Here is a 25,871-nt window from a genome sequence, read left to right as displayed (position 1 = left end):
CACTGGCCTAAACTAAACTAATGTATTTTCAAAATACTAAATACTTTTCAACAGTCCTGATACAAAATTATTTAGGGCCTTTTCGAAAATAAATTGAAATTGAAACAACTTTCCTTTTTACATTTACATTGCATTTTAGTCATTTATTCAGGGGCTCTAACAGTTTTCACAGATAGTTTCTTAACAGGTGAATGTTTGTCAACAATTTGCAAGAATAATTGTGCAAAAACTCAAAGTGCTGCATCTGGATTCACCTCCTTATACACATCAGACCAACATCTTCGACAAACGTTCTGAGAAAACATTTTGTATGATTTCTTATGAATAACTTTAGGCCCTGCCTTTGGTACTTTTGCTTTCCTTGTTATTGCCACAATCTTATGATCACTACAGCCAATGGGAACTGATATTGCTTTGGAGCAAAGTACTGCAGCATTAGTGAAGATATGATCAATACAAGAGGATGTCACAGATCCAACACTATTGGAGTACAGTTGAGTGATAACATGGTTCATGTTACATGCATTAGTCACAGTAAGAAGCTTCCTCTTGAGAGGACAACTAGTTCAATGTTCAAGTCACCTAGAAAATACATTTATCTCTTAGCATCAGAGACCTTGTCTAACATCACACACATATTCTCCTAGAGAGAGAGAGAGACTCATGCACCAATTCATGTTGTTACTCGTATGACCAGAGAATGTGAAATACTCCTCGATATTAGAAAGACACAAGCCATTAACCTGTAGTGACACCCCATCTCATGAATGGGACCGTTGTCATCATCTGACACTAATTAGCATAACGCAACGGACATAAATCTTCCTAGAAAATATTCCTATTCATGAAAATCACAAGTGAAATATATTGGAACACAGCTTAGCCTTTTGTTAATCACCCTGTCATCTCAGATTTTCAAAATATGCTCTAGACAAGCATTTGTGTAAGTTTATCATAGCCTAGCATTATGCCTCGCTAGCAGCAGGCAACCTTGTCACGGAAATCAGAAAAGCAATCAAATTAAATCGTTTACCTTTGATGAACTTCGGATGTTTTCACTCACGAGACTCCCAGGTAGACAGCCAAAGTTCATTTTTTCCCAAAATATTAGTTTTATAGGTGAAATAGTTCCGTTTGTTCTTCACGTTTGGCTGAGAAATCGCCCGGAAATCGCGGTCACCATAACGCCGAAAAATATTCCAAATTAGCTCCATAATATCGACAGAAACATGGCAAACGTTGTTTAGAATCCATCCTCAAGGTGTTTTTCTAATATCTATTTGATAATATATCCGTCGGGACAATTTGTTTTTCACTAGGACCGATTGGAGTAATGGCTACCTCTGTATTTTACGCGAGAATCTCTCTCGGAGCCACCATGTGACCACTTACGCAATGTGGCCGCCTATGGCTATTCTTCAACAGAAATGCGTAAAACTATGTCACAATGCTGTAGACACCTTGGGGAATACGTAGAAAGCGTAAGCTCATTGATGGTACATTCACAGCTGAATAGGGTGTCATTGGAACGCAGCGCTTTCAAAACCTGGGGCACTTCCAGATTGGATTATTTTCAGGCTTTTGCCTGCAACATCAGTTCTGTTATACTCACAGACAATATCTTTACAGTTTTGGAAACGTTAGAGTGTTTTCTATCCAAAGCTGTGAATTATATGCATATTCTAGCATCTTTTCCTGACAAAATATCCCGTTTAAAACGGGAACGTTTTTTTCTCCAAAAATGAAAATACTGCTCCCTAACACCAAGAGGTTTTAATAACGACGCAAGTCTATCGATACATGAACTCACTCATAAAAACAGCAGCTCTTTGCTGTATTCATTGACAGCCTCTCTCTTGTCATGGTTTAATTTTTTTAATGTTTTATCTCACACGGTAGTTGACTATAAACTTTGCTGTGGGCTCATGGAAGCTGCAGACACAGTGATCTGAGCTATCTGATTGGCCAGCGGTAGGCCTCTAGGTGCACTTGATTTGCTGTCTTTGCCTGCTGGGTAGGGGGGAGTTTGTTCATTCAGACACATCGAATGGTTCAAAATGGGAGCACTTCGACTACCCGGAGTGCAGGGCAGCTGAATCAAGTGGGCAAAAAGGCAAACTCATCTCCATCCACTGAATCAGATGGCTCATTTATCACAAAACCCTCTGATACTGCCAACAACTTTAATTACTTTTTCATTGGCGAGATTAGAACACTTAAGCATGACATGCCAACAAAAAACTCTGAACATTCATATCCAATCATAACTGACCAAATAATGAAAGACAAGCAATGTAATTTTGAATTCTGTAAGTGTGGAAAACGTGAAAAAATTATTGCTGTCTATCAATAATGACAAACCACCTGGTACTGACGAGCATGGAAAATTACTAAGGATAGTAGCCGACTATATCTCCACTCCTATTTGCAATCTCTTCAATCTAAGCCTACAGTAAATTGTGTGACCTCAGGCCTGGAGGGAAGCAAAAGTCATTCCATTATCCAAGAATAGCAAAGCACCCTTTACTGAATCAAACAGCTGACCAATCAGCCTGCTACCGACTGGTGTTTGACCAGATACAATGCTATTTCACAGTAAACAAATTAACAACAGACTTCCAGCCTGCTTATAGGGAAGGGCACTCAACATGTACAGCACTGACATAAATGACTGATGATTGGTTGGTTGAAAGAAATTGATAATAAAAAGATTGTGGGAGCTGTTTTGTTTTTGACATTATCAATCATAGTCTGATGCTGAAAATACATATGTGTCATGGCTTTACATCCTCTGCCATATCTTGAACCTGTCTAATAGAACACAGAGGGTTTTCTTTAATGGAATCCTTTCTAACCTAAACCAGGTAGTGTGGTATACCTCAAGGCAGCTGTCTTGATCCTTCACTGTTTTCTAGCCTTGAGCAAAGCCTGTGCTACTGTATGTATGCTGATGACTCAATGTTATACACATCAGCTACCACAGCAAGTGAAATCGCTGCAACCCTTAACAAAGAGCTGCAGTCAGTTTTAGAACGAGTGGCTGGTAATAAGTTAGTCCTAAATATATCAAAAACTAAAAGCATTGTATTTGGGACAAATCACTCGCTAAACCGTAAACCTCATCTAAATACTGATATTAAAAATGTGGCAATTGAACATGTTGAGGAGACTAAACTGCTTGGTTTAACCCTATACTGTAAACTGACATGGTCAAAACATATTGATGGAACGGTTGCTAAAATGGGGAGAGGTCTGTCAGTGATATAGCACTGCTTTGCTTTCTTGGCATCACAATCAACCAAACAAGTCCTACAGGCCCTAGTTTTATCATACCTGGACTACTGCCCAGTTATATGGTCAAGTGCTGCAAAGAAGGACATAGGCTAATTACAGTTGGCCCAGAACAGAGCAGCACAGCTGGCCCTTAAATGTACACGGAGGGCTAATATCATGAACATGCAGGTCAATCTCTCCTGGCTCAAAGTAGAGGAGAGATTGACTGCATCACTTCTTGTCTTCGTGAGAGCTATTGACGTATTGAAAGCACCGAACTATCTGCTCAAACAGCTAACACAGCTCAGACACCCATACGTACCCCACAAGACATGGGTTCTCTTCACAGTCCAGAACTGAGGCTGGGAAACGCACAGTATTACATAGAGCCATGACTACATGGAACTCTCTTCCACATCAGGTAACTCAAGCTAACAGTAAATCAGATAAATAAAACAGATAAAACAACACCTCACGGCACAACACAGACTGTGAAGAGACACACACACAGACACACACAGACACACAGACACACACACACACACAGACACACACACACAGACTGTGAAGAGACACACACACAGACACACACACACACACACAGACTGTGAAGAGACACACACACACACAGACACACACACACACAGACACACACACACAGACACACACACACAGACTGTGAAGAGACACACACACAGACACACACACACACACAGACTGTGAAGAGACACACACACACACAGACACACACACACAGACACACACACACACAGACACACACACACAGACTGTGAAGAGACACACACACACACAGACACACACACACAGACTGTGAAGAGACACACACACAGACACACACACACACACAGACTGTGAAGAGACACACACACACACAGACACACACACACAGACTGTGAAGAGACACACACACACACAGACACACACACACAGACTGTGAAGAGACACACACACAGACACACACACACAGACTGTGAAGAGACACACACACAGACACACACACACAAATTGTAATATTGAATTGTTGAAATATTGTACATTTTATATTGTGGATGTGTAATGGTGGAGCAGTGTAAACTTGTACAGTGCACAATGTCTTGTGTGATGTATTGTTTTATTTATGATGTAGACTAATGTTTTGTTGTGATGTGTTGTTTTGTTCCTGTTTGGACCCCATGAAGAGTAGCGGATGCTTTGGCAGCAGCTAATGGGGATCTTAATAAAATACTAATATGTGCTTTTATATGTGTAGCGTGAGTACACACATCATTCATCTCAAATATGAATTTTGCTTTCAGCTCTTCAATCTCTCTGAACGACGCCATGACATCACCCGCATGAATCCAAAGGTGTACATGTTTTTATTTTCTGTATCAATTCTGTATCAGTTCCACTTTCTGTGACTTATTATATTAACATACTTTTCCTATCTTCCTCACTATTTTCCCATGACATTCAGGTCCATGACTTCGGGTGGCCTGACCTCCATGCCCCTCCCCTGGACAAGATCTGTGCCATGTGTAAGGCCATGGAGACCTGGCTGACCTCCGACCCCCAGCACGTGGTAGTCTTGCACTGCAAGGTCAGGGTTCGCCCTGCTTTTGACTGGGTTTTAAAAGCCAGTTTTGTTGTTTTAGGGGCTTTTAAAGAAAACACAAAAAAAACAGAATGCTGGATTTACCCAGATGACTTGCATTCACTTTACAGAAGCTCTTTGATATATTTAAGGGCAATATGTAATCTCATCTTTGTATCTTTTCACTGTGAAGTTTTGAAATCGCTGTGAAGTTAGTGGTCAGAATGTTCTTATAAGGGTAGTGACGTCCATATCTTTACAGCAGTAATAATCAGTTTAATGCCTCAAGCCTTAGGCTAAAAACAGTTGGTACTTTATGTCCTGATGGCACGGATCTTCCTCTTCCAGGGCAACAAGGGCAAGACAGGAGTGATTATTGCAGCCTACATGCACTACAGCAAGATCTCTGCAGGGTAAGTGTCCTGTCCTGCATCCAAAGCCACAGTTTCCATGCTGAACATGGTTTAAGGCTGTAGTAATGGAAACTGGCTTGTTCATTGGCTCAAGCCTGCTGCCTTCATGTACTTCTGGCTCTTAAGAGAGCCCATAATGGGAATGTTATGTAAATGTTGTATAATTCTCTCTATGAAGTATGTATTCTTCTTGTGCAGTGTGTCGGTTTAATTCTGTGTTTCTGTGTTTGAGCAGGGCAGACCAGGCCCTTAGCACACTGGCCATGAGGAAGTTCTGTGAGGATAAAGTCTCGTCCTCCCTCCAACCGTCCCAAAACAGGTAAGGACTATCTACAGACATTTTGTCTGTATCACTAACCCCATCTTTTATTTTTTTGTCTGAAGTGATGTGGGCTTACTAACCCCCCCCCCTCTCTCAGGTATATCTACTACTTTGGGGGGCTCCTCTCTGGGGCGATCAAGATGAACAGCAACCCACTGTTCCTCCACCAGGTCCTCATCCCCACACTCCCTAACTTCCAGGGCGAAGGAGGTGAGGCCATGCGATGGGCACTACGCATTTGTTCACTGACTGACCTCCTCAGATAAGACCACTCATTCTCCTACCTCAGGGAGCTGAGTCGGTTTTGAGTCTATGTTTTACAGTAGACTGTGGTGTGTGTGCGTGCATGTATGTGTGCCAGGTGTGTGTGTGTGTCTATGAGTGCATGTCTCTGCACAAGGCTCTGAGATATGGCCCTGTGAATGACAACAGTGTTTTCACATGGTCATGTTCACCCTCCACCCACACACTGGCCTGTTTATCCTTAATCGTATGACAAAGGACAGGGGGAGAGACAGTCAGCACATTCCACTGTGTAACACTGAACACCGCCTCTCTTTATCGTTGCCCAGGTTACTTTCCCTTCCTGAAGATCTACCAGTCCATGCAGCTGGTCTACACCTCAGGGATATAGTGAGTCTGCATCACTTTATGTCCTACAGTATTATTAACCAACACAACTGACAGAAAAGCTCTAACATACTGGACAGGATGTGCCTTTACTTTTTCCTTGTCCCCTCAGGGCGTGAGTATTCATATGTTGTGTGTTGTTCACAGTGACTTGCAGGGTTCCGGGGGCCGAAGACTGTGTGTGACCATTGAGCCTGCATTGCTGCTGAAGGGAGACATCATGGTAAGTCTGAGTCAGACAGACAGTCTGACAGATTATTCCACTGTTTCTCAAGTTAAGTCACTGCCTTGCCAATGCCTGTTCAGAAAGTAGATTGATTCTCCTCTCCTGCATCTCATCTGTTGTTCTGCTCCCTTCCCACATCTCTGTCTCCCCTTGCAGGTGAAGTGTTACCACAGACGGGCCCAGAGTGCAGAGAGGGACACAGTGTTCAGACTGCAGTTCCACACCTGCACCATCCACGGGGCACAGCTGTGGTTCGGCAAGGGGGAGCTGGATGAGGCCTGTACTGGTATGGAGGGGGAGGGTCTGGGAAGAGGGCTTCTTGAGACATGTATGGAAAGGGTTTATTATCAATACAAGGCCTTCTTGGCAGTAACGGTTAAGCCAGTGTGGAACAATAAAACTTGTTGGTTCATTGTGGTGGTTAAGAGAAGTGGAAATTACTATATAGAACCGATGTGTCAAAATTAATCCCTCCGGGTTCATTGCTTAATTGTATAATGAACACACTAATTTCCTAATTCCCCTGTTTTTACTTTCTGTTAAATTACTTCCAGCTGAAATGTTGTGGCCTTTATTGTAAAAGCACCAGGGGATTATGTGGAAGTAATTAGCCCAATTGAACCAACCAAGCCACTCTAAAGGAAAACATTCAAACGCACCCGATAGATGTGGTAATTTCTTTTCTCAGATGAACGATTTCCCTCGGATGCAACTGTAGAGTTTGTCTTTTCATCTGGACCAGAGAAGATCAAAGGTTTGTTCTTACTATGTGACTCATCTTCAGCTCTCTCATTTCAGGAGAATTTACAATGTAACTGTACCAGTGAACACAATAGCAGTTTGTATTAATGTGCTTGTGCTTAATCATATGTCTAATATACACACTATCCCCTCAGGGCGTGAGTACCAGAGGAATGACCCTGCTGTCACAGTGGACTACAACACAGCTGACCCAGTGGTGCGCTGGGACTCCTATGAGAACTTCAACCAGCGCTACCAGGACAGTCTAGAAGGTAGAGAAAGCCTCCCTGAATTTCTGGTGGGCTCTATCTCAATCATACAGCTTAAAGTAACTGCCCAGTGAAAATGTCACTTTTAAAAGTTAATATTTGATTAACTCATATCCAAATATAGTTGTTGACTTGTCCTCTACACTTCAAAATCCCTGCTTCAAACTTGTATCTCAAGCCAGAGAGGGATAAGTAGGCCCAAAATCTGTCTTTCACCACCAATTTTTTTGCACACCGAAAGGTGTGTCAAATTTGGTCCCAAAAAATGTTTAATGGCTTATTTGCTACGTGAGGTTTATTTCATTGAATAGAAGTTTTGTAATGCTTAGGTAAGGTGAGTGTACGGATGAGTGTACTGATATAAGTAGGGCACGTGACATCCCGGGCACCTTTAATAAAAAAAGATCTTTATATCAGAGTTGTGCTTGTTAATGCTATGAAGTATGCTTGGGACGTCCCAATCCCTAACCCCTAACCTTAACTGGTACCTTAACCATTTTAAACATCAACTTCAATGGGGGGTAGGGACATACCAAGGATCCAGGATAGCAAGGACTGTTGTGGTTGGTCACACATTTATCTGCCCTCTCATTGGCTAGAATGGACCCTACTTAACATTGCCTCCTCCTGACTGCCTACCATTTTTTAAGACATTTATTTGTATTGTTAGAGCGGCCAATGGAGTATCTGTATAATATAATGGAACATCTGTACGCAAACAGACCGTTTAAAAAATGCTTGCTATTTCCTCATAGAACATGATGCCATCTCCATGAGGAGGATGAGTTGGCCAATCAGCGGTCTAGAGGATGAGCTGGCCAATCAGCGGCCTACTTCTGTGAATATGTTTTATGACTGAGATACAGCCACACCATTTTGTTGTTGGGGTACACCCACCATTCCAACACAGCTGATCTTTAAGATACATAATAATTTAAACCATTTGGAAATAAAACCATTTCACTCATATCGTAAATAATTATAGGTCATATTTCATAGAAATATGGAAACACTGGGCAATTACTTTATGGCTATACTGTCGATACTGTACTCTGAAGGTACAGTATGTTACATCTCTACTCTCTCTCAGACATAGCCCACACCAGGGGTCCAGTGGATGGCAGTCTGTACGCCCAGATAAAGAAACGTCGTTCAGGCCCAGGTTCAGGCTCCCTGACATCCACCAATGGGAGTCCAGCAGGCACCAGTGAGGAGAGGCCGAGTCAGAACCAGCTCCTCTCCCCTAGCTCTGACTCTCTCAATCACTCCGGCCACTCTTCCCACTCTACGGCCCATCCAGAGCATCCAGAAGAGCCCAGAAGGCCCCCGCCCCCCACTCGGCAGGAGAGGGAGGAGCTGGAGCGCCTGCTGGGGGGCATCGAGGGGGAAAGGGACGACCGGGACAGGGAGAGGGAGACTGCCATCCTGGATGACGGGGACTCGTCCTCTCCCTCTGAGCGTACAGGTACCCTGAGGCTGGGCCGCTCCTGTTCCTGCCGGGTGGGCTACCGCTCCCAGCACTGTGCCGAGCCCGGTTGTGACCGACTCCACCTCATGCCCAACAGCTACTGCCTGGACAGAGCCCCGGGCACCAATGGTCATCCTGGGGCACCGCCCTCGGCTAACCCTGCCACCGCCCCCTCACACATGGACCTGTGCCAGCACTACAGTCCGCACCCTCACCCGGCCCTGCCTCCCCCTGATCTGGTGTGGGACCGCCAGCAGGGCCCGCCACATTACCTGCACCGCTCCTGCTCTGAGGGACCCTCTTATCACCCCTCTCTGTGCCCCTATCCATCCCAGGAGCTGACCCCTCACCCCCAATCCCACACCCTTCCTCCCGGGCGCCTGCTCTGTAGAAGTGATGACTATGGTCCATACCATCACCCTCCCTCACACACCCATCACCACCCTCACCACACCAAGTCCTCCGGCCCCTACCACGACATGCTGCTGCTGGACGGTCTGCCGCCCCCTGGCTGCCCCTGCCGGGACTGCCTCATCAGGAGGGAGGACTCAGCCTTCCGCGGTCTGCGGCTGGAGCGAGGAGAGAGCTTCCACTGGGACAGAGAGGCAGAGCTGCAGCATCGTGAAGCAGGGCTGAGGAGGGGGAGGGAGTCTGAGCTGCCCAGGGGGGTAGAGATGCACTGGGAGAGGGAGGCAGTGGGACTGAGAAGAGGCAGGGAGATGTCACTGCATTGGGACAGGGAGGCAGAACTCCAATGGGAGAGAGAGAGAGAGGCAGACTATTGGCACAGGAGGGCCACAGTGTCTTCCTATGGGCCCCAGGGACACGAGCTCCCTGCCTTCACTTTTGACCCCCTGCCGTCAGGCCACCCTGCGTACCCAGAGCCGTCTCGCTCCCACGCCCACTCCCACCTGGATCTGAAGTACAGCAGCAGCAGCAGTGGCTACCAGACCCCCCACCAGGCCTACCCCTGCTCCCCCTACCAGCCTTCCCCCTCTGAAAGTAGGGGCTATGCCTCAGGCTACCAGTCTGAGTCTACCTCCCCTCTGCCCCCTCCTTCCACCCTGTCAGGCCCCTGCAGCCACACCACAGGGCCAGCAGACCACCACCCTGAAGCCCACCCTCAGCAGTACCTCTCCGACAGCCAGACAGGTGAGACAACCTCGACTGACAACAATTTCATGAAATTACATTTAAACCAATGTAGGAAATAATTGGTCAATTGTCAGTTCGGTGTCACATAAAATAATTCCCTATTTTCTCTGTCTTCCATAAGATGGAAGGGGGATGAGTGAGAATGTGGGTTGGAGAGACCACATCTCCCAGGGTTCCTTCAAGAGGATGCATCGAGATGTCCATGTCCCGTGTTCCACGCCTTATGACCGCTCTGGGCCACCCACTCCTGTTCATACCAGCAGCCCTCTGCGCACACAAGAAAGGTATTGTCTTCTTTTTAACATCTGCATGTCACATGTCAGTCGTGTGTGTCGATTGAAGACATGCTCCAGAACTTGACTACTAAGTATTTTTTTATTTCCCACTTTGGGCTGGATGTGTCAATGTGCAGTTCATACATGCATAATCTGTAATTACTGTTTTACCTCAATTAGACATGAAAGCAACTGTTTTTCTCAAAGCTCTGCTGCCCCATTTACCCTACATTTTCCCCCACGTGGGCCAGCCCCCTAGCAATTTGAGTTCTAGCCAATGAGCTTTAGCCCCTCGCCATTTGAGTGACAGCTAGCAAGATGCACATACAGAAGAGCGAGTAATGACGTGGTGCACATATCTGCACATATGTGATGTAGTAGCAATTTTCGGGGACCACTTTTGGCTTATAAGCGCTACTTTCAGAACTACTGGCTAAATAAACTCAGCAAAAAAGAAAAAGTCCTCTCACTGTCAACTGCGTTTATTTTCAGCAAACTTAACATGTGTAAATGTTTGTATGAACATTACAAGATTCAACAACTGCGACATAAACCGAACAAGTTCCACAGACATGTGACTAACAGAAATGGAATAATGTGTCCCTGAACAAAGGGGGGGGTCAAAATCAAAATTAACAGTCAGTATCTGGTGTGGCCACCAACTGCATTAAGTACTGCAGTGCATCTCCTCCTCATGGATTTGCCAGTTCTTGCTGTGTTTATCCCACTCTTCCACCAAGGCACCTGCAAGTTCCCAGACATTTCTGGGGGGAAATCGCCATAGCCCTCACCCTCCGATCCAACAGGTCCCAGACGTGCTCAATGGGATTGAGATCTGGGCTCTCTGCTGGCCATGGCAGAACACTGACATTCCTGTCTTCCCGGAAATCACGAACAGAATGAACAGTATGGCTGGTGGCTGTCATGCTGGAGGGATGAGCCTGCAGGAAGGGTGCCACATGAGGGAGGAGGATGTCTTCCCTGTAAAGCACAGTGTTGAGATTGCCTGCAATGACAACAAGCTCAGTCCGATGATGCTGTGACACACCGCCCCAGACCATGACGGACCCTCCACCTCCAAATCGATCCCGCTCTAGAGTACAGGCCTCTGTGTAACGCTCATTCCTTCGATGATAAACGCGAATCCGACCATCACCCCTGGTGAGACAAAACTGTGACTCGTCAGTGAAGAGCACTTTTTTCCAGTCCTGCCTGGTCCAGCGACAGTGGGTTTGTGCCCATAGGTGACGTTGTTGCCGGTGATGTCTGGTGAAGACCTGCCTTTACAACAGGCCTACAAGCACTCAGTCCTGCCTCTCAGCCTATTGCGGACAGTCTGAGCCCTGATGGAGGGATTGTGCCTTCCTGGTGTAACTCGGGCAGTTGTTGTTGCCATCCTGCACCTGTCCCGCAGGTGTGATGTTCGGATGTACCGATCCTGTGCAGGTGTTGTTACAAATGGTTCTCCCATTGCGAGGACAATCAGCTGTCCATCCTGTCTCCCTGTAGCTCTGTCTTAGGCGTCTCACAGTACAGACATGGCAATTTATTGCCCTGGCCACATCTGCAGTCCTCATGCCTCCTTGCAGCATGCCTAAGGCACATTCACACAGATGAGCAGGGACCCTTGGCATCTTACTTTTGGTATTTTTCAGAGTCAGTAGAAAGGCCTCTTTAGTGTCATAAGTTTTCATAACTGTGACCTTAATTGCCTACCGTCTGTAAGCTGTTAGTGTCTTAACGACCGTTCCACAGGTGCATGTTCATTAATTGTTTATTGTTCATTGAACAAGCATGGGAAACAGTGTTTAAACCCTTTACAATGAAGATCTGTGAAGTTATTTGGATTTATACGAATTATCTTTGAAGGACAGGGTCCTGAAAAAGGGATGTTTCTTTTTTTGCTGAGTTTATAGTATGCAGAAGTACCAGACAATTTCCTTAAATAAACATTTCAAAATGTCATGTAAGAATATATTGCATATCTCTTTTAATGACTTTAACATTTTTTTAGGCCCAGTCTAGGTGTACAAGGGAATGAAGTTCGATCGACTGACATAGTCAACAGTGACTTTGAATCTGCCCAGTCCCAGGATAGGCCCGATAGTACTGCTGCTCAAGTATCTCAGCTCAACCAGCAACACATCCCTGACCCCTCACAGTCTTCATCCGTGACACCCACACCTTCCCCTACCCAACTCAACAGCCACTGCACCACACCGACACATCCACCCTCACCCAACCAGCCCCAGAACGACTGTACCACACTCTCACCTACAACCAGCCAACCCAGCAACCACTGCCTCCCCGTATCACCCACTCAGGCCCCCCCTGAGAAAGTTAGCCCACCTGGTCCAGAGACAACCCTTCCTACAGAGACTGCTGCACTGCCTCCTCTTTCCCAGCACCAGCCACCCCTTGCCCAGCACCAGCCACCCCACCCCAACTCTGCAGCTGGCACAACGGGACCCTGCCCAGCTCAGGGCCAGCTGAATGGAGCATGTCCACCCAGGGAGCTGAACCCAGAGGTCCCTAAATCCATCTCCACCCCCACTAAGGCCCCTTCCTCCCCCCAGCCTTTCATCAGCAGTCTGGAGGGCTCCCCCTCCTCAGAACCTCCTGTGCCTGGCTTCGCCACCCTGGGCCGGAGGCTTATGCTGGGCACTGAGTCCCCAGGACCCCTGCAGCATTACCCTGGCATGGAGGGCAGTGCCAGTGGGCACTCTTCAGCCCCTGAGGGACATGACACCCCCACCTTCCCCACCTCTGCCACTGGCTGCTGTGCCCAATCTGCCCCCCATGTGCCATACTCGGGCTACACTGCTGTCACCATCCCCCAGCCCCCACTCCCAGAGAAACGGCGGCAGTCTGCCCGGCCAGGATCACCTAACGGCGGGGTGGGTACACTGAGGCCCTCCCTCTCACAGCACCATGTCACCTTCTCTCCAATGGTGGGGGAGATGGCACCTCCTGCAGGCCAAGGAGAAGGAATTATATCTCTGGAAGGAGAGATGGCAGGCAGAGTCAGTGTTAAGTTTGTCCAGGACAGCTCACGCTTCTGGTACAAGCCTGGCATCTCCAGGGACCAAGGTAACTTAAGTTACTTTTTAACTCGTCATAAAGAAAGCCGTTTGACTGTTATGCAATCAATATTATGCATGAAACTTTTTTATGTCTATTTTCTGTTTGCCTGTAGCCATAGCTGCGCTGAAGGAGAGAGAACCAGGGGCGTTTCTTATCCGGGACAGCAACTCCTTCCAGGGTGCCTATGGCCTGGCACTGAAGGTGGCCATCCCGCCCGCTAACGTCAACAACCACAGCAGCAAAGGTATGACTCAACAACTGCCCAAGCCTTTTGCCTTCATCTCAACACCCTACATTTCCTCGACACAAAGCACTTCAATTTCGGCTAGCTAATTAGTGTTCTTCATGTTCTCTCCCTAACACACACATGGTAGCCAATCCATTAGAGCAGCTGGTGCGACACTTCCTGATTGAGACGGGGCCCCGTGGAGTGAAGATTAAAGGGTGTCAGAATGAGCCCCATTTTGGTGAGATGTTCACATTAAGAATAGTATACTCTCAGTTTTGGGCTATATTGTTTGAGTTTTTTCAGTATTCAGCTATTTAGGCATTCATTCATTATGTTCCATAGTTGTTGTTCCCAATGGATCATTTAGTCTAAGGGCTCTATTCGGTCCGTATCGCAGAAGTTCAGCATTACAGCGAGATTGAAATTTAAAGGCACTGCATTCACAGTAAATGCTGCATATGTCGGCTCAATCAAAAATTACCTTTACATTTCTATCGTGCAATCGGTAACAATTCAACGATACAGATTGAATAGAGCCCTAAATGTCTGTGTTCCACAGGGAGTTTGTCTGCATTGGTGTACCAGCACTCCATCACCCCCATTTCTCTACCCTGTTCCCTACGGATCCCAGAAAAAGGTCTGCAGTCACTCACATTATGGGTTATTATTAGCTAGCCGGCTGGAGTCATTTTAATGGGAACCAGTCCCCACCGAAGTAAACATAAGCTGTTTTATAACCATTGATGCTAAGTACCCTCTCACAATCCCTAATCCCTAGGCAATTTGTGTAATAATAGTACATAGACATTTTATGTTTGTAGCACTTTTCACTGATACATAATGCATAGAATTATAACCTTCTGGCGAGGTTGAAATATTTCCAGCAATTTCCTCCAGATGGAGACAGAGTATAGATATTGATTCAAATACCTTTATCTAATTTGTACATCCCTGTGTTGCAGATCCCATTGGAGAAATGCAGGCGCTGCAGTCGACTGCCAGTAACATGAGCACTGCTGCCGACCTGCTGAAACAGGGTGCAGGTGAGTTCCCTAGCCTAGTCAACTACAAATGGCTGCATTCCTGCTGTTGTTGGTGAGAGACCCTGTTGTGTGTGACATATATGAACACCGTGGTGCTTTATAATGTAATACATCTTATTTTCCACAGTATATAGGGCGTAAATATGTTGTAGTCCATGCAACTGATAATGATGGAGCAAGTCACATGTTTTATACATTTGTATAATATACCAGTTTTTCTCATATTCATTATTCATTATGGGAAATCATATTCATTCATTCATTCAACAGTGACCTGCCAATTGCTAATGAAAATGCTTCTAAGCCTACCTCCACTTGTAAATTAAATCCATTCGTCTATCCTTCTGGATGAATGGAAAAATGTTTGCATGCATAATATGCATTTTGTCAGGTTATTGTTTTTGCTAGCTGACACTCAGGGGATGCCAGCACCAAACTATGTAGACGCCCCAAATAAGCACTGTTTATCCATTTATTTCAAAGGCAATACGCATGTGCAAACTATGAAATCCGCTCAATTAAATGAATAAAGCTAGCATCATGGAGAAGGCAGCAAAGCCCTATGCCTGAAACGTCCATCAACAGTGACTGGAGCGCATTTCAGTTAACGGGAAGGAAGGCACTGCATAAGACGATCGCGATGCATACCCTGGCGACTCGAGGATTTGATGCAGTTTTAGTACATTTGGGGATTTGAGATTTTTAAAAAAATTGAGAGAGAAAACAAATATTAGATAACAAAAAAATACTTAAATATAATTGTCTTTTCAATTTGACTTTCATAATAGCTATTTTGATTAGATTGTCATTAGAGTAAGCACTGCCTACCCTGACTGCACATCACTGACACACAGATGTGTTTGAGCAGTAAATGCTAACAAAGCCCACAGTAAATTTAGTCGGTGAGTGAAGGCAGGGGAGGTGCATCTGCGACAGTCAAAAGTTAGGACACTGTGGGGGTTTTCCAGCAGTAGGCTCAGGTCAATATGGCAGTATCAACATAGCTGCTATTGTTTATAAAAGGTTTTCTTTACAAATTGTTGAAATAAACTTATGTACCACCATATCACAAACTGAAAACATAACATGTGTACAATTAATTGATTAGATCTTAAATATCACTTTTTATTCCGTGTAGCTTTAGATTCATGGCAAAGGTGGTTCCTGTTTCAGTCACGTCTTTGGTCACGTTCACGTGGGTCAAGCAAAAACACCCTAATGATTGCTTAACTCAAATCAAATTTATAAAGCCCTTTTTACATCAGTAGATGTCACAAAGTGGTTATACAGAAACCCAGCCTAAAACGCTAGACAGCAAGCAATGCTGATTTAGAAGCACAAATGAAGCTGCATTTAAAAAAAAAAAAAACATTTGTAGAGTTCATGCAATCGATATGTAGGCACATGTCGAACTATTTTTATCCCCATAATGCAACACACTTTGAAAGGCGGTGACCGACTAGACAAAATGTATCTGCTTGAACGCGCCCAGCATAAGTAGTGTTGTGGTAATTTCAGTTCTCACTGAGGACAGTGAGCAGATGATTGCGGAAGAGTGCGCCTCTACATCGGTGTGGCCTGTGTCTGGCCCTGGGATGTCACTAGCTGCAGCAGAGTTCCGGAGGCCGGTCGGTTCTCTCCTGTCGACCAGCCATAGAACATTCTGGAACAACACAATTGAACATTCCATAGATCACAGCATGGTAGAATACAACCCAGTATAACATTCTAAAACATCACATCAGACAGCACTGAATTACAGTACTGTGTTAAAGCAGTGCTTCTTAATCCTGGTGCTAGGGATCCAATGGGGTGCGCATTTTAGTTTTTGCCCTAGCACTGCACACATCTGATTCCATAGCTAAATACGGTATATTACATCATTATAGTACATTTTGTGTGGTGTGTGTATGGACAGCACTGTCGCACACTCACTCTGCCACATATTCCAGTGGTGTCCAGGAAGTGACATCAGCGTCAGGCATGAACTTCCTGTTCATAGGCGTATCCAAGGTAATGCTGTCAGAGAGTGCAAAAGATGATTACAGACTGGTGTGAACGTGTGTCTGTTTGTCTGTGTGTGTTCGTCTGTCTTACGGTAGTATAGTGACAGCAGCAGCTTGTGGAGGGAGGCCACTGTTGGTTCCCGCTAGAGACTGACACAGCTGGTGGACCGCTGCCTTCGCCATACCATAACCCAACATTCCTACACACACATGCAGAGGAGGGAGAGAACAATATATGGAATCTACTGCTCACATTCTTAATGGATGCCAATCATAAAAGCCAAGCAGTGTGTGTCTGTGTGTGTACCTGGGGTTCCGGTCAGGGCAGCCTGAGCTCCAGACAGTGTGAGCAGCCCCCCTTCTCTCAGGTGTCTGGTTGCTAGGTGACTGGAAATGGTAGACGTCCACACACTCTGCTTCCACATCAGATCACTGTTCTTATAGAGAGCTACACACACACACACACACACACACACGATCATTGTTTTATACAGGGCTGAAGAGAGGGAAAGAGAGATCAGTTGTTGTGTGGGTGTCCGTCTGTGTCGAGCCCTGACCTTTAGCCTTGGCGCTACCGCCGGCCCATCCTCCCGCCACACACAGGATGGCATCCACCTTCTGGTCGCCTAGCAACGACAACACATCCGCTGTCACCTAGGCAACACACACACACACACACACACACTCTCCATGATCAACATGGGCATACATACAGCATATAACACACACAGCCTGGCTTAATGTCCTCTTCTTCCCTCATCTCCTTCCCTTCCCTCTGTGGTGTTGAAGGAAATAGCTGAGGGAAAGAGACGAGACAAGGAGAGGAGGAGCGGGGAGGGTCTCACCTGTTCTGCCTGGTCAGTAAAGGAGTCGGTTGGTTTGACTAGGATGTTGGCACTTGCCTCCTCATTGGCATTGATGTCAATACAAGCCACCCACTGGAGAAACACACACAGTACTGTAGGCAGGGCTGCAATTTGAGTATGGCTTCAGCTCGTCATATTCTATTTATTAGTTCGGTTAAAAGATCCTTGAGGTTAGAGTGCTCTTTAGCGAGGGGTACCTGGCCAGTTAAGACAGTTCCTAATTCTACTCCTACAGGCACCAACGTTACACCTTAAACCTGGGGGTATATTAATTCCGCCGATTTTGTTTCAAAACGTTTCTTAAACGGAAGCAAACATAACAAAACGATGAGCGACTTACCGGAATTTGTCCAATAGAAACTCGTTTTAGGGGTATATCATTAGTGCACACAAAGTAGCAAACCGTTTCAAAACGTTTGGCAACGAAAACGAGCGTTTCAATTAGACAAATTCCGTTCCGTTTGCTTTTGTTTGGTTCCGTTTGTTCCTAGTGAATACACCTTACAAGAGCTACCATAATAACAACACTAGAAATCTGACAGTCGGCCTCAGTTATATTTCTATACTGTTCATATACCTGCCGTTGTTGAAGCTAATATCGTTCATTGTAGCTTTACAAAGAAGAACAAAAGTTTGTCTGTCTGTCAATTCTCACCCAGTTTTTAGACTTGAAGTATTGGACACAAGTGGCTCCTAGTGCTCCTTTCCCGCCGTAGATGATGACTTTTCGTGCCTCTCCCGCCGCCATACCTATAGCTTCGTCTGGTACGTTAACTAATCTCCAGTAGTCTGTCCGCGGACAGAAGGGGCTGTTGTAAATTCTAGAACTAGATTATAAACTCCTCCGTTCAGACTTTGCTCTTCCACCTGATCGTGACTAGTTACCGCAGCCACAAAGTCATAATTATGGCTAAACCCCTCGTATTTCTACAATTGATCTTCTTAAAATCTGATTTTAAACCTTACTCTTAACCCTAATAACACTGATAACATTATGCGTAACCGTAAATTAAGAAGAAAAAAAGTTGATTCATGAATGTTTACGATAATAGGCATTTTTGACTTTCTGGCTGTGGTAACTAGTGACCACCCTTCCACCTCAATGATCATTTCACCCGGAACTAGTTACTAACCAAATACCGCCCGGAGGACCAATGGAGATTCTCCAAAGTGAAATCTGGCCAATCACTAAAAGAGTGTGAGCTCGTTTGCCCAGCAGGGGGAGTTGGGACGTCAGAGTACTAACTTTCCGTGTTGACTTAGCTGTTCCGATACCGTACAAAAAAAAAAACAGAACAGAATGAATTAATCACTGTGATGTGAGCTGATATAATTCCTATGTAATGCATAATGCATTAGCTGCTATTGATACGCTATTGATACAGTACTATGTAATGCCGAAAAACTTGCCTAGTTATATAAAGGTTAAATATATACAAATGTCGAATTTGAAACTAAATCATTCTCTCACAGTTCCCTTCCTGAATGTTCTGACTTTTTCCCACCCCTCTCCCGTCCAGCCTGCAACGTGCTCTACCTGAATTCTGTGGAGACTGAGTCACTGACTGGACCACAGGCCATCTCCAAGGCAACCGGAGCCACGCTGGCACGAAACCCCCAGCCAGCGGCCACAGTGGTCCACTTTAAAGTGTCTTCACAGGGTATCACACTGACTGACAGCCAGCGCAGGTAACATTACCACTGACAAAATCATATGGTCTAAATGTCACCCACATAAGTCATTAGTGATTAGGAAAGAAAACAGGAAGAAAGGTTGTATGGATGTATTGTGGTAGAATAGTACATATGATAGTGATATCATTGGTCACACTAAATGGTCTTTCTGTCGGTCTGTCTATAGGGTGTTCTTCAGGAGACACTACCCAGTCAACAGTGTGACTTTCAGCAGTATCGACCCCCAGGACAGGAGGTGGGCACTGGAGTAGCACACTAACACAAACCATTCACAAACAATTGAAATGTCAGTCAGCCATGACATATAACATGAATTACATGAAGACTGTGCCCTTATGCAATCTAATACACCTCGACCACCCTGTTTATAAACCATCTCAGCTAACCATCTAAACAAGAGAAAACATTGAGGCATATCCATTCTGTCATCACCATATTTAATTCATCCTTTGCTGTAAACCTGCGCATGGATCTGTGTGTGTGAGCTTGAAATATGTGTTTCTGAGTGTGTGTGTTTGTGGGAGAGAGAATGTGATGTGTTTATGCCTGGGCAATGCAGGCCGTGGCTGTGACTGCACCTGTACCCATGCCTGTGCTTGTTTGCGAGCTCTGTCTGTCAGTGTGGGTCTTGAGTCCGTTCTGTCTTTCTCTTTTGCTTCAGGTGGACTAATTCAGACAGAACAACATCTAAGTAAGTGCTCTATGTGTGTTTGTGCATATGTTTGTTTGGGAGTGTGATGTGTTTGTATGTGTTGTGATCGGTGTGACACGATGTTTGATTACCTGCATGGCATCATATTGCTTTTGTGCCTTTACCATCATCCCAGTAAATACAGTATCTGTTGATCACGGTCACCAATTCATGTTCACCAATATTCATGCTCACAGCTTCTGTTTTATGCCAGTTCATAGGCTTTATGTACATTTGTGTAGTTCGATTATTATTTATTTTTATCGTATATTAGCTTTAGGAGATATTATGATAGCCTGATCCACCATCCTGACCGCTACGCACTTCACTGAATCCGAGTAGCGGAACATAATGTACTGTAAGCTCGCGAGATCAGGATAATCAGATGAGGCTAATATTATCCTTCCAGGTTCTACCTTCTACTACGGTAACTTTGTTTGGTTACCTGGCCCATATGTTAGTCTCAGCCTGTTCCTGTCTAAAGAGTTAGGCCTAGATTCGATTCAATCAGATCAAGCATAAACCTGCGATAGCAGACACAGATACAGCGGTTTTCGGAGGTGGAACTGCTTTGGAGCAACTGCTCCGCTTGACTCGTGTTAGAAGTTCAGAATCAGAAAGTGTAGGCTATAATAAAAGTAATTATGCTCAAAATGAAAAATCATTTCTACGAAATAATGAGGATTGCTATCATCATAATCGAGGTGTAGATTGCATCTCACATTCCAGTGTTCATACTTGTATACAAGATTGCATAGAATTTCTCTTAATATGATTCCGTTCAGCCAATGGCAATGTCCGCTTTAGGTATAATGCCGGGTAGAGGTCGACTGATTATGATTTTTCAACGTCGATACCGATTATTGGAGGACGAAAGAAGCCGATGCCGATTAATCGGCCGATTAAAAAATGCTATGATTACGTAAAATTCAGGCAAATTAGTTCGCAATGAGCCAGGCAGCCCAAACTGTTGCATATACCCTGACTCTGCGTGCAATGAACGCAAGAGAAATGACACAATTTCACCTGGTTAATATTGCCTGCTAAACTGGATCAGTAGTTATAACTAGTGATTATGATTGCTTGTTTTTTATAAGATAAGTTTAATGCTAGCTAGCAATTTACCTTGGCTTCTACTGCATTTGTGTAACAGGCAGGCTACTCGTGGAGTTAGAGCGTTGGACTAGTTAACTGTGCGGTTGTAAGATTGGATCCCCTGAGCTGACAAGGTGAAAATCTGTCGTTCTGCCCCTGAACAAGGCAGTTAACCCACAGCTCCTAGGCAGTCATTGAAAATAAGAATGTGTTCTTAACTGACTTGCCTAGCTAAATAAAAGTTTTTAAATTTTTATTATTATTATTATTATTTTTTATAATTGGAAATCGGCACCCAAAAATATCGATTTCCGATTGTTATGAAAACTTGAAATCGGCCCTAATTAATCGGCCATTCCGATTAATCGTTTGACCTCTAATGCCGGGAGCCACTTAAGAATTTGCATCTCTGACACTGCCAAAACGGATCTGATTGAATTGAGCGTTTAGTAACAGAAGTCTCACTCATAGTATTAAACCAGTAAGAATGGGCATCAATGTGTCTAAATAGGGGCTTGATTCAATCCGGAACGCAGAATAATTGCAATATAGTGCAATTTATATTTAAAGGTCATTTCCGATTGAGCCGACAAATGCAATGTTTACCATGAATGCAGTTTCCACAAACGCAAGAAACCTTGTTTTTAAATGTCAATTGCGTTATAATGCGGATCTTTTGCAGTCAGGTTCGAATCTAGCCCTAAGGTGTGTATTTCTAACCCTCTAATATCTATTTCCTCTCTCCCCCTCCTCCTTCTGTTCAATAGGGTGTTTGGGTTTGTAGCCAAGAAGCCAGGCAGCATGGCAGAAAACGTGTGTCATCTGTTTGCTGAGCTCGACCCGGAGCAGCCAGCCTCTGCCATTGTCAACTTCATCAACAAGGTGATGTTAGGGCCGCAGCGCAGGTAGAGAACCAAGCCAAAGACCCGTCACCGGTGTTACACTGTCAACAGTGTTACAACTCCCAAAGAGGAGGCTTCAAAACAAATGCTTTACAGACCCACAAAGCACCATTGGCGGTGGCCTCTTCTTAAAGACTGAGTTTTGGAACCAAAAGGCTCAACATTTCAAACATGACTGGCATTTTGAATTATAGTCCAACTGTATTAGTTGTTTAAATGTCTAATGTCTAAAAATGCCTTAAAGGTCCAATGCAGCCATTTTTATTATCTCAATATCAAATCATTTCTGGGTAACAATTAAGTACCTTATTGTAATTGTTTTCAATTAAAATTGTAAAAAAAATAATAATAATCTCAGCAAAGAGCAATTTCTCAAGCAACAATTTTGCTAGAACTGTCTGTGAGTGGTCTAAGCTGAAAACTGAAAAACTAGCTGTTTTTGGCAGAGAGGTTTGGAACTCTCTTATTTGTCTATTAACAAATGAATCGCCTTGTGATGTCACCAGGCAGGCCAAAACTCGATCCCACCATAACAGGCGGATATTTCAGGCGGTCCTTTCAAACAGCTCTTAAACTAAAAAGGCATTTATCATTTTCACAGTATTATTCCAACCTCAGTTTGGAAATACATATAAAACACAGGAAACCTAGTTTTTAACAGCACTGGGCCTTTAATTTCCTATTACCTTAAAGTTACCTTGTCGTCACTTGCTAGTAGGCTACAGTAGAAAGTAAAAGTGAATGTGAGAAACGTCTATTTGTAATGTGCAAGGGAGAGAGTGTATGTGGTTAGGGTATCAGTGTGTGTAGAGGCTAGGGCACAGATATGGTCAGTACTAGAGATAATGGGGTATTGTTATGTTTTGTTCACATGTACGTTCGTATGAATTGTACTCTAGAAAGAAAAGTTTGTAGTAACCAAGGAATAATGGTGTGCCGCACCAATGCCGTCTCTAATGTATTGTATTTATACCTATGGCTTTTCCTGTTAAGAGCAATACACAATATTGCTGCAAATAGTCATTTTGTTCTATTCCACAATTTTTTTGTGGGTCAATTATCTAGAATATGGGGCAAATACTAGTCCTTATTATACTGTATAACATTGAGAAATGTATTCAAACGTTAAAAACAAGACAAGAATAAGTCACAATATCAATGTAACTCCCACATATATTTTTACCTGTATGACTTTATGTACAAAGTTAACACACAAAGCAGACAGTTGTCTAAGGTCCTATGTCCTTAACCAAAGACAGAGCACTCCTGTATTAAGATTTAATCGTTCATATTTTTAAGCTTCATGTATTTGTATTCTTAGTGTTTTGCATTGTTTTTGTAAGAAATAGAAAGACACTACTTTGTATGACAGCGGTAATATATTGTGGTCTGTTTTCTTATTGATCTTTCTATGTAGTAATATATTTTCTCACATGCAGCTAGGAAAGGGAGGACAAAAGGAAACATTTGTAAGAAAATCTATGTTATATGCTATTTTTTAAGAAAGCTTTGTATGCACAAATGAAGAATATAATAAAACATTTAAAAAAGTTAAAATTCTGGTACCAAGTCTGACTTCTGCTCATTGGATTTATTATCACTAGGTTTCTAAACTGTACTCCAGAATTTGTGTTTTGCTTAATTTTTTCAAGAGCAAGAATCAGGCCTGAAACAAAGATGTCACAAACAGAGGAGACATACAGACAGGTCCCAAAAAATAACCATCTTTATTAGTTTAATTATTTTTCTCCATTTTAGAATTCTGCATTTGAAAAATATACATTTATTCAAAAATATCTAAAAAGCAAGATCCATCAAGTTATTTTTTTACATCGCACATCATCTGTTTTAATTTCACCTTTCTCCATTGTAGCCTCGTCCCATGCTCTTGTCAACTCATTGCTGTCATTTTCATGCCAACTCCCTGTCAGTCATTGTCAAACAGACAGGCACTCAGGCCATCTCTATTGCCATTTAGTGCAATAATACTCTTCAAATTAAACAGCCAATCCACAAACTTGGAAATACCACAAACGTAACATTTAAACTTTCTCGAAAAACAACTCTGAAACTACATTTCAAGCCATTTCATTAGCTTATTCTATGTAGGTCTATGACAACAAGAGGGTGTGCTTTGGAATGTAAACAACATTAGCAAGATGCTCAACATAATAGGACAGTGAGTGACTTAATGTAATTAAAGTTATCCTGACCTGGTTAATACCACAGCAGTTGCCATTACAAAGATCCCTTTTACAAGCCACTACGGAGTTATTGTCCAAGCTGGGCCTCCAGACAGACGTCCATACATCACACTGTGCTAGTGCTGTGTAGTACTTGGCAAGACTATGCTTTTAGTATTTACAATCTTGTCAACAACTTGGACTTAAGGGTTGGATTTACTAGCTAATTGTGCTCAATTAAAACATTTGCAGTTTCCCCCATAATCTAGGGCAGTAAAGTGAACAATCCCAACAACATAAAACTGCCTTATGAACATTGCCTTTACCCTCTTATCTTACTTTTAAGTTTAATCTTCAACTGTTGCACATAGTGCCTTCAGAAATAATTCATACCCATTGACGTTTTGTTGCGTTACAGCCTGAATTCAAAATTGATTAAATTGGATTAAATTCCCCCCCTCACACAATACCCATAATGACAAAGTGAAAATATGTTTACATTTTTATTTTTGCAAATGTATTGAAAATGAAATACAGAAAATCAAATGTATATAAGTATTCACACCATGAGTCAATACTTTGTTGAAGCACGTTTGAGGCGATTACAGCTTTGAGTAATTTTGGGTTTTCTGCATCAGCTTTGCACATCTAGAGTTGGGGATTTTCTCTCATTCTTCCTTGCAGATTTTCCCAAGCTTTGCTACGTTAGATGGGGTACGGCGGTGAACAGCAATCTTGAAGTCTTTCCACAGATTTTCAAAGGGACTCAAGTCTGGGCTTTGGCTGGGTAACTCAAGGACTTTCTTGTTCTGAAGCCATTCTTGTGTTGCTTTGGCTGTATCTTTGGGGTCATTATCCTGTTGGAATGTAAATCTTCACCCTAGTCTAAGGTTGTTTGCACTCTGAAGTAGGTTTTCATCAAGGATTTGCCTGTATTTGGCTCCATTCATTGTTCCCTCTATCCTTATCAGTCTCCCAGTCCCTGCCACTGAAAAGCATCCCAATAGCATGATGCTACCACCATCATCCTTCACAGTAGGGATGATGTTAGATGGTTGATGAGCTGTGCCTGGTTTTCTCCAGACATAGTGCTTTGCATTCAGGCCAAAAAGTTACATTTTTGTCTCATCAGACCACATAATCGTTTGCCTTATGATCTCAGTCTTTCACTTGCCTTTTTGCAAACTCCAGGTGTGCTGAAAAGGTGGCTTCTTCTCAGGAGTGGCTTTATGTGACCACTCTCCCATAAACCCCCATTGGTGAAACTCTGTAGAGACAGTTGTCCTTTTGGCAGGTTCTCCCATCTCAGTTAAGGCACTCTGTAATTCTGTCAGAATGGTCATCGGGTTATTGGTCACCTCCCTGACCAAGATCCTTTTTGCCCGGTTGCTCAGTTTGGTTCAAACAGTCAGCTCTAGGTAGTTCCATATTTTTTTACATTTTCCAATTATGGAGACCAAACTTTCTACATTCTAGAAATTGTTTCAACTGTGGTACCTTATATAGACAGGTGTGTTTCTTTCTAAATCTTGTCCAAACAATTGAATTAGCCACAGGTGGACTCCAATGAAGTAGTAGTGGCATCTCAAGGATGATCAAAGGAAATTGGATGCACCTGAGCTCATTGCAAAGGGGTGAGAATACTTACGTAAATTAGATATTTATGTATTTGATAAAACCTTTTTTTTCCTTCACTTTGTCATTACGGAGT

The 25,871-nt window shown here is 43.8% G+C and overlaps 2 protein-coding genes across 7 annotated transcripts in view; one reads left to right on the top strand and one right to left on the bottom strand.

The window, feature by feature from the left end:
• The window catches only part of tns2a (tensin 2a), a 53,166-nt gene extending 29,627 nt beyond the window's left edge, over positions 1–23,539 (top strand). For 3 of the 6 annotated variants that reach the window (XM_031804133.1, XM_020459088.2, XM_031804134.1), the window contains exons 8-28: positions 4,590–4,640; positions 4,751–4,873; positions 5,216–5,280; positions 5,516–5,599; positions 5,700–5,812; positions 6,175–6,235; positions 6,380–6,455; positions 6,615–6,744; positions 7,147–7,212; positions 7,355–7,471; positions 8,559–10,088; positions 10,213–10,375; positions 12,381–13,456; positions 13,563–13,694; positions 13,825–13,917; positions 14,239–14,316; positions 14,642–14,722; positions 19,115–19,283; positions 19,456–19,524; positions 19,951–19,980; positions 21,843–23,539. In XM_031804133.1, coding sequence (XP_031659993.1) covers positions 4,590–4,640; positions 4,751–4,873; positions 5,216–5,280; positions 5,516–5,599; positions 5,700–5,812; positions 6,175–6,235; positions 6,380–6,455; positions 6,615–6,744; positions 7,147–7,212; positions 7,355–7,471; positions 8,559–10,088; positions 10,213–10,375; positions 12,381–13,456; positions 13,563–13,694; positions 13,825–13,917; positions 14,239–14,316; positions 14,642–14,722; positions 19,115–19,283; positions 19,456–19,524; positions 19,951–19,980; positions 21,843–21,984 — 4,449 coding nt within the window. In that variant the 3' untranslated portion in view covers positions 21,985–23,539. The remainder of the gene's footprint in view (positions 1–4,589; positions 4,641–4,750; positions 4,874–5,215; positions 5,281–5,515; positions 5,600–5,699; positions 5,813–6,174; positions 6,236–6,379; positions 6,456–6,614; positions 6,745–7,146; positions 7,213–7,354; positions 7,472–8,558; positions 10,089–10,212; positions 10,376–12,380; positions 13,457–13,562; positions 13,695–13,824; positions 13,918–14,238; positions 14,317–14,641; positions 14,723–19,114; positions 19,284–19,455; positions 19,525–19,950; positions 19,981–21,842) is intronic. The other 3 variants (XM_020459086.2, XM_031804132.1, XM_020459087.2) reach the window with 3 other exon arrangements.
• Positions 15,181–18,712, bottom strand: LOC109869162 (dihydropteridine reductase-like). Its single transcript, XM_020459089.2, has 7 exons — positions 18,250–18,712; positions 17,574–17,666; positions 17,286–17,382; positions 17,036–17,176; positions 16,820–16,928; positions 16,658–16,741; positions 15,181–16,385 (listed from the first exon to the last, which is right to left on the bottom strand). Exons 1-7 carry the CDS (start codon positions 18,340–18,342, stop codon positions 16,286–16,288), a joined length of 717 nt encoding a protein of 238 aa, XP_020314678.1. The 5' UTR covers positions 18,343–18,712; the 3' UTR covers positions 15,181–16,285.
• Positions 23,540–25,871: the final 2,332 nt, after the last annotated feature.

Source organism: Oncorhynchus kisutch, linkage group LG24 (genome assembly GCF_002021735.2).
Source record: "Oncorhynchus kisutch isolate 150728-3 linkage group LG24, Okis_V2, whole genome shotgun sequence".
NCBI classification, from domain to species: Eukaryota; Metazoa; Chordata; class Actinopteri; order Salmoniformes; family Salmonidae; genus Oncorhynchus; species Oncorhynchus kisutch.
Note: the sequence above shows the minus strand (reverse complement) of the source record. Positions and strands in the feature narration are given on the sequence as shown.

Excerpts from the sequence above, each read along its gene's own strand:
- LOC109869162 (XM_020459089.2), bottom strand. The coding sequence starts at position 18,342 with ATGGCGGCGGGAGAGGCACGAAAAGTCATCATCTACGGCGGGAAAGGA. Across the intron at positions 17,383-17,573 it reads TTACTGACCAGGCAGAACAG|GTGACAGCGGATGTGTTGTC; the intron begins GTGAGACCCTCC and ends TGTGTTGCCTAG. Across the intron at positions 16,929-17,035 it reads TGCCCTGACCGGAACCCCAG|GAATGTTGGGTTATGGTATG; the intron begins GTACACACACAG and ends ATGTGTGTGTAG.